Source organism: Rana temporaria, chromosome 4 (genome assembly GCF_905171775.1).
Source record: "Rana temporaria chromosome 4, aRanTem1.1, whole genome shotgun sequence".
Lineage (NCBI taxonomy): Eukaryota > Metazoa > Chordata > Amphibia > Anura > Ranidae > Rana > Rana temporaria.
In genome coordinates, this window is record NC_053492.1 from 171,395,412 (window position 1) to 171,409,287 (window position 13,876).

At 42.6% G+C, this 13,876-nt stretch overlaps 1 protein-coding gene across 2 annotated transcripts in view; it reads left to right on the forward strand.

The window, feature by feature from the left end:
* The window catches only part of FNDC3B (fibronectin type III domain containing 3B), a 443,125-nt gene that overhangs the window by 229,405 nt on the left and 199,844 nt on the right, over positions 1–13,876 (forward strand). For both annotated transcript variants that reach the window (XM_040349376.1, XM_040349377.1), the window contains 2 exons: positions 2,828–3,068; positions 5,391–5,675. In XM_040349376.1, coding sequence (XP_040205310.1) covers positions 2,828–3,068; positions 5,391–5,675 — 526 coding nt within the window. The remainder of the gene's footprint in view (positions 1–2,827; positions 3,069–5,390; positions 5,676–13,876) is intronic.

The window sequence follows — 13,876 nt, forward strand, 5'->3', positions numbered from 1 at the left end:
TCATCTATGGAGGAGCAGCTTTGTCACTATAGGCCAGTGGTTCTCAACCTGACTAGTGCCGTGACCCCTTGATAAAATTTCCCAAGTTGTGGGGACCCCTAACGGTAAAATGATTTTCCTATCAATGGGTTGTCAGCACCAAAGGTAAGAAAGTAATTTGCGCCCCTAACCCACGGACATTTAGCGCTCCCTGAGTCCCTTCCACTCGTACAATATTAAAACCCCTTATAGTACATTTTAGGATGTACCATTCTTTCTCTTTGTTCTCCTTTCTTTCCCTTTTATATCTCTCTATCCTAATTTCTTGTTTGTTATCCCCACCCCTCTCTAGACGTCTTTCTTGTTCTTTCTGTTATTCTTTATCGCCCTTTTTCTTTGTTCCTCCCCCTCTTTTCCTCTCCCTTCCATGTATTCTCTATTTTTATTCCTTCTCTTACTCCCTGGTGGGGAGTATGGGATCAGTGGCAATGCTGGTGGGGAGTTGGGATCAATGGCAGTGCTGGCTCTGACTTTGGTTTCTCGTAGCAGTGACACCTATGCTGAAATCAGCAGAGAGGGTCTCCTCCAGCTCCTCCCACTTCACATTCCTCACCAGTCAGCTGACCTCTAGTCCCTGCCCCCCAGCTATGCCGTGAACTGAATGGGCGGCTATGAAGACGCTGAGTGGGCGGCCGCAGGCTTCAGGAACAGCCCAGGTTTTGGGGACCCCTGGCAAATCCTCATTTGACCCCCCAAGGGGGTCCCAACCCCAGGTTGAGAACCACTGCTCTAGGCAAAGAATTGTGTTTGGAATATAGAAGAACTCAACCGTTCCTCTTATCCTCTTATCGGTGTTCTATATTTCATAGAGGTTAACTGGGAACAATGATAATTGCCAACAGTCAGCAGAGACAGAGAGCACAGAACATTATCACTTAATTTCGGGCAGGATCAACAAAACACTTTCAATAGCATATTGAACAGACCAAAGGAAGCAAATAAGAGAAGTTCAATGTTAGGATTTATATACTGTACATTTTGATGGTTTGTAAAAGAATGCATAACTGTATTTTTACATCTGCCTGGAATTCTACTTAGGCTAATAATTACAAGCAATACTTTTGAGTGTCAGTTGTGATTATTAGGCTATTTCTGAACTGTTTGATGTGAAATTGTGTGCCTCAGACAGGAGGAGGTATTCATACCTCCACAGGGAGCTTCTCTGAAGCCTCGTACACACGACCAAGGAACTCAACAGGCGAAACACATCGTTTTCCTCGTCGAGTTCCTTGTTAGGCTGTCGAGGAACTCGACAAGGCAAGTTTCTCCATTCCCGTCAAGGAAATAGAGAACTTGCTCTCTTTTTGGCTCGTCGAGTTTCTCGACAGTTTCCTCGACGAAAATGTACACACGCCCGGTTTCCTCGGCAAAAAAATATCTCCCAGCAAGTTTCTTGCTGGTTTTTGCCGAGAAACTCGGTCGTGTGTACGAGGCTTGAGGCCCCGTACACACGACCGAGTTTCTCGGCAGAATTCAGCCAGAAACTCGATGGGGGACGTATTCTGCCGAGAAAAACGGTCGTGTGTACACTTTTCGCCAAGGAAACCGACGAGGATCTCGTTGGGCCAAAAAGAGAACATGTTCTCTATTTCCTTGTTAGTCAATGGGAAAAGTTGGCTCGCCGAGATCCTCGGCGGCTTCACAAGGAACTCGATGAGCAAAACGATGTATTTTGCCCGTCGAGTTTCTCGGACGTGTGTACGGGGCCTGACTGTCGGCAGATCTCTTTGGGAGTGGATCTCAATCTTCAATCTGCAAATAAGGCTGAAGGATCTAAAGTACGGTGTGCCCTTGTCAGCACTGGAAGAAGCTTGTTCAAGCAAGGGCAAGCAGATACCTACCCACTGTCATTATCGGGGGGAGTATCTGTTGGTCTATGGTCATCTGATGGTTACATGTGATGACTGGTGTGGAACGGCTCTGGTAGACTTGTTGGCCATGACTATGTTTCCTATTATCAGCCTGACATTGCTGTGGGTGGCTAGGTGTTTGCATTATGCCTTGTACACATGGTCGGACTTTTGACAGTGCAAAAGTCCGCCGTGTGTCCGTCGGAAAGAAAGAGCTTCTCTATCTAATGTCTGTCGGACTTCCGAAAAAAAGGCAGATGGAGGCTACACACGGCCGAACTTTCCTAGAAAAAAAGCCAGTCAAACTTTTTATCTTGGAAAATCCGGCCATGTGTACGAGGCATAAGCGACACGAAACAACACCTCCTCTGCAGGTGGGAAGTTAGAACACAGTAACAGATAAATCTATTATCGCTGTTTCAAGTTGTAGTGGATCTGACAGAACAAGTGTCAGTATGTAATTCCTTTTCTGTTATGATGGCACCTTAAAGCATGCTTGAATATTTTCAGTAAAATTAGATCAACAGTTAAGTAAGTAAAATGTCTTTACTCCCGCCAAACAAATTACCTAACTTGCATACCTGGGCCATAACTGTCTGTAGTCATAGTACCTAATAGTGGCCTTTTTTAATTTTAAAAGGAAAACTATATATGGTATAGCCCTATATAATATATATTCAAACTCTATGTTTAAACAAAAACATTACATAAATGGCTAACAATCAGGGATTTATGTATAAAAAAAATTATCAATTTGCATAGCAATTCACCCATTAAAAATACATATACGTTCGCACATGTATCAGGCGAGAGATTATTTTTGATTGCTTGCCATAGGTTACTGCAGCTATCCTTGGTTATTACATCTTGCTTATCTTTACCAAATACATTTTTATTTTTCTTTGTGTGAATATGTCCTGATTATTTTTCTTCTATAGGTTATAGAAGACAGCACAGGAGTTCGACGTGTAGTGGTTACACCACAATCCCCGGATTGTTACCCTCCCAGCTATCCATCCGCCATCTCTCCATCTCATCATTTACCTCCATACCTCGCACATCATCCGCATTTCCTACACAATTCACATAATCCGTTTTATCCGCCAGTCACGGGGCATGGGGATATACCTCCCCAGTTCTATCCGCATCATCTTCCCCACACAATCTATGGAGAGCAAGGTAAATGGCTTCTTTTTAAATTGAATTCTGTCATGAAAATATATGTATAGGAAAAACGTTCTATTAACAAAAGTGGCCAAAGGGTTGAAATGTTCATTTGACAGATTAAAAATAATAATAATAATAATAATAATAATAATAATAATAATAATTCAACCTTGTAACTTTTTAAGTTGACCTATAACAAAGCTTTACAAGTCTGTATGAATGCATTTCTGATGAGTCAATATACCAATATACCAATATACCCAGCCTGATGAAGGTAGTGATTTCTCAGGCTGGGTCTACACTTATGCGAATTGGAGGAGGATTTCCTTGCATCCAATTTGCATGACAGGAGAGTGTCACCGGCTGTTTATGGAGCCGGTTCACACATCTCCGTGGTGGCCATGGAGCACACTACAGAAGGGTCCTGTGTGTCTTTGGCTCTGTTTCAGGTCTGAATTCAGACAAAAATTGGACCTAATTCAGACCTTAAATGGTGAACAGGGATGCACCGGACCCCCTGCTGTGCCCCGCACCACACATAATGTTAACCCAGCCTTAAAGTGGTTCTAAGATAAAATACTTTTTACCTTAATGCATTCCCTGCCTTACAGTAAAAATGTTTTACAACTTGGTGTGCCCCACCCCCCCACCTCCATGGTGTGCACAGCTGCATCTCTTCTCTTTTTTCTCCCTCTGCTGATACAGCCATTGGCTCCTGCTGTTGTCAATCAAATAATGTGAGGCAGGAGTGGGGTGGGTGGGGCCAAGCCATGCTTTGTGTTTATGGATGCACAAACCCGGCTTGTGATCGAGCCCCAATAGGTTTGCTATGGGGGCAGATTTAGAAAAGGAGGAGCAGACAGCGCCAGCGTGGGACCCCAGAAGAGGAGGTTTTGAGCATGTCTGTCAAAAACCATGAGTAAGTATAACATGTTTATTGTTTTCGTTTAAGAAAAAAATACTTTTGAAATGCTTTAAATCACTGTAATCTGTAATGCCATCAGACGGTTTCCAAGTCACTCAGGATTTGTCATAGGTGATGGAAGGGACATTATTACTTCCTGTGCGTGCTAGCCCGTCTTACAGATTACTGCTGATAAGAACCATCTGCGTGATTGCAGCCTGTATGCTGGATATTGGGGGTCAGTGTAGCTAGTGTGAACAGATGTGACAAGAGCAGAGAACTCAACTGTCATTGCTGTAGCATCTGCATGCACAGCATTGATCTGGGCAGCTAAGACTAAGTTAGTCCATTGATTCCCTGGAAACCACTAGCACATTTGCAGCAAATAATAAACTGGCAACTGCAAAAGCTGTTCAGTGGAGCATAGCATAATAAGATAGATATAGGGGAAGAGAGGCAGGACAAAGCAAGCAGCAAGTCCAAGGCACTTGCCAAAAGCTGATGACAATCAACTATAAATTGCAAATAAATAAAACATAAAAAAATCAGTAATAAAGAGTTGACTAGAGATCAATGAGAAGATTTAAATGGATCCGGGATACCTCCCTAAGGTCCTGCCAAATCAGCTGCTGACATAGCCTTTGCATGTAATCACACTGGAACAAATAATATTAAATATCCAGATCACTTCTAGTTCATTCACATATTCAGTCAAGCCTTGATAAAGAGGGTGTTTTGGGACCCCCAAAATTTGTTGGATATTCTTTGGAATAAAGTTGTATCTGGACCTCTTACCAGTAGTGTGGCACTCAATTTTCTATTTTTCTCACTTACATAATTAAAACAGCCATACACAATAATTCCAGTTCCAGTCTTACCTTCCAGATCTGTACCTGTCGCAATAACCTTTCAATTAAAAAAAAAAATCAGGGAGTGTTCTACATTACACTTATGCCACGTACACACGATTGGTTCGTCTGATGAAAACGGTTCGATGGACCGTTTTCATCAGACGAACCGATCGTGTGTGGGCCCCATCATTTTTTTTCCCATCGGTGAAAAAACGTAGAACCTGTCTGATGGTTAAAAAACCGATAGAAAAAAACGATCGTTTGTGGGCAAGTCCATCGGTTAAAAATCCACGCATGCTCAGAATCAAGTCGACGCATGCTCGGAAGCATTGAACTTTGTTTTTCTCAGCACGTTGTTGTGTTTTACGTCACCGCGTTCTGACACAAACGGATTTTTAACTGATGGTGTGTAGGCAAGACTGATGAAAGTCAGCTTCATCGTATATCTGATGAAAAAATCCATCGGTCCGTTTTCATCGGATGAACCGATCGTGTGTGTAAGTGGCATTAGTGTCTTCTTTGTTGCACTTGTTGATTGTTATCCATATCTGATATAACTTTTCTTTTCCTTGTATTCAGAAATCATACCACTGTTTGGGATGTCCAGTTATATCACACGAGAAGACCAGTACTGCAAGCCTCAACATAAAAAGCTCAAACAGATCGACAGACAAAACCGTTTGAACAGCCCTCCATCTAATTTGTACAAAAACCATATAGGGAACTGTACGACTGTATACAATGGCAATGGCAAAGCTCACAATGGGGCCAGTTGCGGAAGTGTAAACAGTGTCACAGGACTTAAAAAAACTGACCGCAGAGCAAGAAGCAGTCCAAAGTCAAATGAGCAAGAAACACAACAAGGTTTGTATGGTTATCTCATTTATTCCTTTCAAAAATGCTTTGTTTTACAACTTTTAGATAGAAGGCATACACTTTTATTTATTAATACAGGTGACAATACATGAACGCAGTAACCTTAGCAAACTATCAGGCATCTTATTTTGTTACTGCAGTATATAGGCATATGACTGGTGGATTTGGATTATTGTTCATACTACATCGGTTTTTGCTTTTTTGCATTGGCAGTGTGGTCTATAGATGTGGGCTTTTCAGACACACCAGAATTCTGCCAATGTCTAGTTGAGCATGGAACAGGTCAAGGAGAAGCAGGGGTGGCAGTTAGGTTTTTATAAATCTACAAATTGGAGCACCTGAAAGCTAGGTTCACACTTTTTGCGTAAATCGCACCTGTCCCGACACCCGCAACCAACCCCAGCCACAACATGCTGCTCTTTTACAGATGCTCAGGGCTGCCATTCATTCTTAATTGTACCCTGTGAATCTAAACGCACAGTGGGGGTTATTTTTACGAAAGGCAAATCCACTTTGCACTACAAGTGAAAAGTGCACATGAAATTGCACTGAAAGTACACTTGGAACTGCAGTCGTTGTAGATCTGAGGGGGACATGCAAGGAAAATAAAAAACAGCATTTTAGCTTGCACACGATTGGATGATAAAATCAGCAGCGCTTCCCCTCATTTCAGATCCACCCCTCAGATTTTTAGCGATTGCACTTCCAAGTGCACTTTCAGTGCACTTTTAAGTGCACTTTGCACTTGTAGTGCAAAATGATTTTGCTTTTTTGTAAATAACCCCCAGTGTGTGTTTGCAGGTGCAGGGGCCTTTTTCCGGCATTACCAGCAGGTACAGTAGCCCATTCAAGTGAATAGGCTGCTGTGTCTGTGCAAACTGAGGCTGCATCAAACTTATTGGTGTGAATCAAGCCAAAGTGCATTCCTACTTTTGATTATTTTAGTGGGTTAATTCACCCACAGGCTGTTCATTCAACAATTGAAGGCAACAGAGCTATGATTATACTATCCAGTCAGATAAATATAAAGCAATACATGTACATATAAATAATGTCAATACATCTGCACACTGTAACTCATCTTTAATAACAAATCCAAAGGTATGCAGTGTTATAAGGGCTCATTCACAAGGCCATATTTAAGGTGTTTGGACATACAGAGTAAATTATGGCTGCTGTGGCACATACGAGAGCCACATCTACAGCATATTTTTGTCCATGTGCATACATTACGAAAATGCTGTCTGCAGCTATATACACAATAAATCCAGCACTTTTATGCTTAAAAGCATAGGGGGATATTTTTCGAAATTTAATATTTGAAATGTGAATGTAAGTGCGAGTGCCGACATTTATGTGTGTGTGGCTGCATACAGGGTTTTGTGTGTCTCTGGGCAAAAATGCACTGCGGTTGTGGTTTAGCCTTAATAACTCCAGACTTGTCTAAACAAGTTCAGATGAGGTGATTAGCAGTTATTAAACTTAATGACATTCAATGCACTGGCCAATACACCTTTGATTCTAACGCAATGTTTGTTGTGTTGCCTATGTTCTTAGTATGCTTAAAGGGGTTGTAAAGACAAAAATATTTTCCTCTTAAATTAAAGTCTGACAGTAGCTGATAAAGTAAAAAGTAATGTTTTGCATTATAACTAGTTTGATACCTGTTGAAATCGAGCTGTTTTATTCACCTCCGTCACTCCTGAATCATTATTCTCACTGACTTCCTGGTTTGCTGTGCGCATTCATTCTTGCTACATCACGGCCTAATGAGAACTACAGTTCCCATTAGGCTTAGCCTCCATGCCTGTGAGGGATAAGCGAGCATCTTCACACAGGGCTGTAGTCATATGGAGGGGGTGATCACATTCTGCTTTCCACCATGCAAAACGGCTCAGATGCTGGTGGAAAGCAAGAAAAGGAGAGACAGGAAATGGCATTTTCAAACCTGGATTACTGTATTTTGGAGGTCAAAAGGAAAAATGAGGTAAGTGATATTTAAATGCTCTAGCTTACAGCAATCAATTGATCTAATAAAAAACAAACCTTTAGTGTTCCTTTAAAGTATAACTAAAGGCAAAACTTTTTTTTGTTTTAGATAGAGTGGAGAGGGATTAGAACATTTGTCTGTTTTGATAGCTCTCTGTGCCCCCATTAAAGTGATTCATCCTCTCTATGTGTCCTGTTTACCATTATCATTAAAAGGGAAATATTCCAATCGGGACACTAGTTCTAGTGATCTGGGTGTTCCCAAGGAATTCCCCTTTTGCAGGGATTTCCTCCCACTTCCTGTTTAGTTATGAGAAAGGAAGTGATAGGACATTTCTGCAATGGCACACAGATAGTGAAAAAAAATCTGAGAGGGGTTATAACCCTTCCTTACGCTATCCAAAAAAGTTTTGCCTATAGTTCTACTTTAAAGGATCCTTGGTCTTCTGAAATTAGTAAGGCCTCATGCACACGTCATGAACACTGGTACAGATGCAATTAGGGTATCATTACCAATTAATGGCACCAGGCAGGTTTAACCACTTAGTAACCGCCCTATAGACAATATACGTCTACAGGGCGGGTGGTTAACTCTAGGAGGGCGTCAATGTACGTCCTCCCAGAGTCCGTCTCCCGCGCGTCCCCTGGGACGCGCACACGGGAACATCCGTGACCGCCGGGTCCAGAGGACCCGGCCGATCACGAATCGCGGTAAACGGCCGCTGATAGCGGCCGTTTACCATGTGATCGCTCCGTCCAATGACGGAGCGATCACATGTAAACAAACCGGCGTCTTTTGATGACGCCGGTTCCTCCCTCCTCTCTCTGTACCGAGCGGTACAGTGTGAGAGGGGGGAGCGCGGGTGTCAGCAGCGCTGTGGATGGATCTGTGACTATTGCAGTCACAGATCCATCCATCCCTGCTCAGCCATCCCTGAAACCCCCTGCAATACCCCCCCTTACAATACTCTGCAATACTCTGCATACCCCCTACAATACTCTGCATACCCCCTACAATACTCTGCAATACTCTGCATACCCCCTACAATACTCTGCAATACTCTGCATACCCCCTACAATACTCTGCAATACTCTGCATACCCCCTACAATACTCTGCAATACTCTGCATACCCCCTACAATACTCTGCAATACTGTGCAATACACTCTGCAATACCCCCCCCTACAATACTCTGCATACCCCCGGCAATACTCTGCATACCCCCCTGCGCAATACTCTGCATACCCCCCTGCGCAATACTCTGCATACCCCCCCTGCGCAATACTCTGCATACCCCCCCTGCGCAATACTCTGCATACCCCCCTGCGCAATACTCTGCATACCCCCCCCTACGAAATACTCTGCATACCCCCCACCTGCGAAATACTCTGCATACCCCCCACCTGCGAAATACTCTGCATACCCCCCCTGCGCAATACTCTGCATACCTCCCCTTCGCAATACTCTGCATACCCCCCTGCGCAATACTCTGCATACCACCCCCTGCGCAATACTCTGCATACCACCCCCTGCGCAATACTCTGCATACCACCCCCTGCGCAATACTCTGCATACCACCCCCTGCGCAATACTCTGCATACCACCCCCTGCGCAATACTCTGCATACCACCCCCTGCGCAATACTCTGCATACCACCCCCTGCGCAATACTCTGCATACCACCCCCTGCGCAATACTCTGCATACCCCCCTGCGCAATACTCTGCATTACTCCCCGGCAATACTCTGCATTACTCCCCGGCAATACTCTGCATTACTCCCCGGCAATACTCTGCATTACTCCCCGGCAATACTCTGCATTACTCCCCGGCAATACTCTGCATTACTCCCCGGCAATACTTTGCATTACTCCCCGGCAATACTCTGCATTGCTCCCCGGCAATACTCTGCATTGCTCCCGGCAATACTCTGCATTGCTCCCCGGCAATACTCTGCAATACCCCTGCACAATTACTCTGCGCAATTACTCTGCAATACCCCCGCACCAATACTCTGCAATACCCCCGCACCAATACTCTGCAATACCCCCGCACCAATACTCTGCAATACCCCCGCACCAATACTCTGCAATACCCCCGCACCAATACTCTGCAATACCCCCCGCACCAATACTCTGCAATACCCCCGCACCAATACTCTGCAATACCCCAACACCAATACTCTGCAATACCCCCGCACCAATACTCTGCAATACCCCCGCACCAATACTCTGCAATACCCCCGCACCAATACTCTGCAATACCCCCGCACCAATACTCTGCAATACCCCCGCACCAATACTCTGCAATACCCCCACACCAATACTCTGCAATACCCCCGCACCAATACTCTGCAATACCCCCGCACCAATACTCTGCAATACCCCAACACCAATACTCTGCAATACCCCAACACCAATACTCTGCAATACCCCAACACCAATACTCTGCAATACCCCGGCTAATACTCTGCAGTACCCAGAAAATACTCTGGGAAAAAAATGCGTTTTAACCACTTCCCGCCCGCCGGCCGTCATGACGTCCTTGACTTTGTGCAGGGATATCTAAATGATGCCTGCAGCTACAGACATCATTCAGATATCATTTTTTTCAGCCGGCGATTCCCTACACCGTAAGAACAATCATGTCGGCTGTTCCGCCTCTTGATCGTTCTTACGGGAGGCGAAAGGGGACGTCTCCCCTCCCTTCTCCCTCTGGTGCCTCTTCTGACTCACCGCTACGATCGAAACCAGGTTCGTTTTTTTTTTTTTTTTTTTTTTTCAGGCTTCCCAGCCTAGAGGTGAGATGTGGGGTCTTATTGACCCCACATCTCACTGTAAAGAGGACCTGTCATGCTATATTCCTATTACAAGGGATGTTTACATTCCTTGTAATAGGAATAAAAGTGATCAAAACATTTATTTTTGGGGAAAAACGTATCAAACTAAAATAAATAAAGTGAAATGAACAATAAAAATATATATTTTTTTTAAAGCGCCCCTGTTCCTGCGTGCTCGTATACAGAAGCGACCGCACACGTAAGTCCCGCCCACATATGAAAACGGTGTTCAAACCACACATGTGAGGTATCGCTGCGAACGTTGGAGCAAGAGCAATACTTTTGGTCCTAGAGCTCTTCTCCAACTAAAAAGATGTAACCAGTAAAAATATTTAAAGCGTCGCCTATGGGGATTTTTAAGTAGCGAAGTTTGGCGCCATTCCACAAGCGTGTGCAATATTGAAGGGTGACATGTTGGGTATCTATTGACTCGGCGTAACTTCATCTTTCATATTATGCAAAAACATTGGGCTAACTTTAATGTTTTTTTTTTTTTAAAAGCACAAAACCGTTTTATTTCCAAAAAACGCATTCGAACAATTGCTGCGAAAATAACGTGCGCGATAAAAAGTTGCAACGACCGCCATTGTATTCTCTAGGGTTTTTGCTAAAAAAGCATATATAATGTTTTGGGGTTCTATGCAATTTTCTAGCAAATAAATGATGATTTTTCCATGTAGGAGAGAAATGTCACGCCTGATGGTGCTCCCTGCATGTCGGGCCTCTGTATGTGGCCACGCTGTGTAAAAGTCTCACACATTTGGTATCGGCATACTCGGGAGGAATAGCAGAATGTGTTTTGGGGTGTAATTAGTGTTATGCATATGCTGTGTGTGAGAAATAACCGGCGAATATGAACATTTTGTGGGAAAAAAAAAAAAAAAAAAAATCTTGATTTTGCAAAGAATTGTGGGAAAAAATTACAACTTCTAAAAACTCACCATGCCTCTTTCTAAATACCTTGGAATGTCTTCTTTCCAAAAAGGGGTCATTTGGGGGGTATTTGTACTTTTCTGGCATGTTAGGGTCTCAAGAAATGAGAGAGGCTGTCAGTACATCGGGTGTGATCAAATTGATCAATTTTCAGTAATTGGTACCATAGCTTGTAGACCCTATAACTTTCACCCAGACTAAATAATATCCCAATTTTTATTTATTTTTTACCAAAGATATGTAGCAGTATACATTTTAGGCCAAATTTATGAAGAAAAATTAATTTTTTGCAAAATTTTATAATAGAAATGAAAAAAAAATCATTTTTTTACAAAGTTTTCGTTCTTTTTTCATTATTAGCGGAAAAAATAAAAACCGCAGAGGTGATCAAATACCACCAAAAGAAAGCTCTATTTGTGGGAAAAAAAGGACAAAAATTTCATTTGGTTACAGTGTTGTATGACTGAGTTATTGTCATTCAAAATGTGAGAGCACCGAAAGCTGAAAATTGGTCTGGTTATTAAGGGTGTTTAAGTGCCCAGTTGTCAAGTGGTTAAGTGCATTTGCATCCATTCAGTTACATTCGACTTTGCAAAACCAACACTAAACGGACCGTGAATGCAAATTGTTTGAGCTTGTAAAAGCTCCTGAATGTCTAGTATACAAATGTACATAAAAGCCTGTAGGATATGTTTGGGAATGTTCACTTTGTGACCCTGAACAGTCAGTTCCTGACACTAGTATGCATGAGGCCAAAGGAACCTCCCCATAAACAATGCAAATATTGAGAAACATATTCTATATACACTTTATGTATGAAGCCTCGTACACACGACCAAGAAACTCGACGGGCGAAACACATCGTTTTGCTCGTCGAGTTCCTTGTTAGGCTGTCGAGGATCTCGGCGAGCCAAATTTCCCCATTCCCGTCGACGAAAAAGAAGTCATGCTCTCTTTTTGGCTCGACGAGATCCTCGACAGTTTCCTCGTCGAAAAATGTACACACGACCGGTTTCCTCGGCAAAAAAAAAACCCCAGCAAGTTTCTTGCTGGTTTTTGCCGAGAAACTCGGTCGTGTGTACGAGGCCTAAGTGATTTTTGTAGGGTACAAGCATTATCAAGACTTTGTATAGGCTGTATGCGTTACAGCTCAAGGATTACCTACTTAATCAATTTCTCTCACTACAGTTTAGATGTTGGTACTGATATTGTCCATAGCTAGACAGATGGGGGGGGGGGGATTTACTAATACTGAGGTACTCAGAATCTTCTAACTTCAGCTTGTTCAATCAAGTTTTGCTTTAATTTGGTAGCCCAGTAGTAGGAAGTAGGAAAATGACAGCTGAAATCTGATTGACTGCTCTGGGCAACACTTTGAAAGCTTACAGAGGGATGGCACGTGAGTCTCCAACATTATTATTATAGTCAGTCTGTGCCCTGAAGCACCAAGTTACTCCTACATTATTTTTGGCCTTGTGTATATATTTGTTTACCTATCCATGATGGCAGTCATATCATCGTGTAGGTGTGGTGCCTGTACATACATGCAAATGATTTTAATTCCCTTTAAATCCAGCCTGTATGTTAGTTCTAGTCTGATCATCTCTTGCCGGCATTTCTTGGCAAGCACCTGAATGTGCATGTTGTTGCATGCAAAAATACATTCTTATACTTGACTTACTTGAAAAGGGAAATTTAAAAATATGTATGTATCACATAAAACGTAGATTGATACCATTGGTTGCTCTATATTTGTTTAAAAAATGGTCAGCTGCACTTGTACACGGTATAAAACAGCCAGGCTGAGTAGATATGTGTTGCTCCATCAGCCTGTGTACAGTTTTTTTTCTGTAGATGGAGCGGAGCCAGAATAATTTAGGAAGATTATAACTTTGTCTTTGCTTGGTGTAAGTGATTGTACAGGAAGGGAATGGACTCTTTGACCTGGTATTCATGCCCTGGAAAAAATGTACATGGCATTCTTTTTCCTGTTTAATAGTGTAATAATTGTGCTAAAAATATAGAACATTTGTTGTGTATACCTGAAAAAGAGAGGGAGGAAAAAAGCCTATTTGAGGGCTGTCTTTCTTTCCCAAATGCTTACTTTGCCAACGATGCGTCTGTAACAATGAATTCTCATTGTTAATTGCTGATTTTTATATAGGTTATGAGTCTAATTTTTCAGCCAGCTTAGTTCACTTATAAAGGGGTTGATTTCATAGTTCATATATCAGCTGTTTTTTCAGCATTGGTGTTAATACTATACTCATTAAACCCTAGGCTTATTTTTTAAAGTACTCGGTAATGTCAAACAGTGTAACTTTTTTCTTAATATCTGTATCCAAAAATCATACACAACTCTTGCTCACTTCTCCTGGTCCCAGGTCCTCAGTTCAGGTTGCCCTGAATTTTCACAAACCTTTCTGTGAGC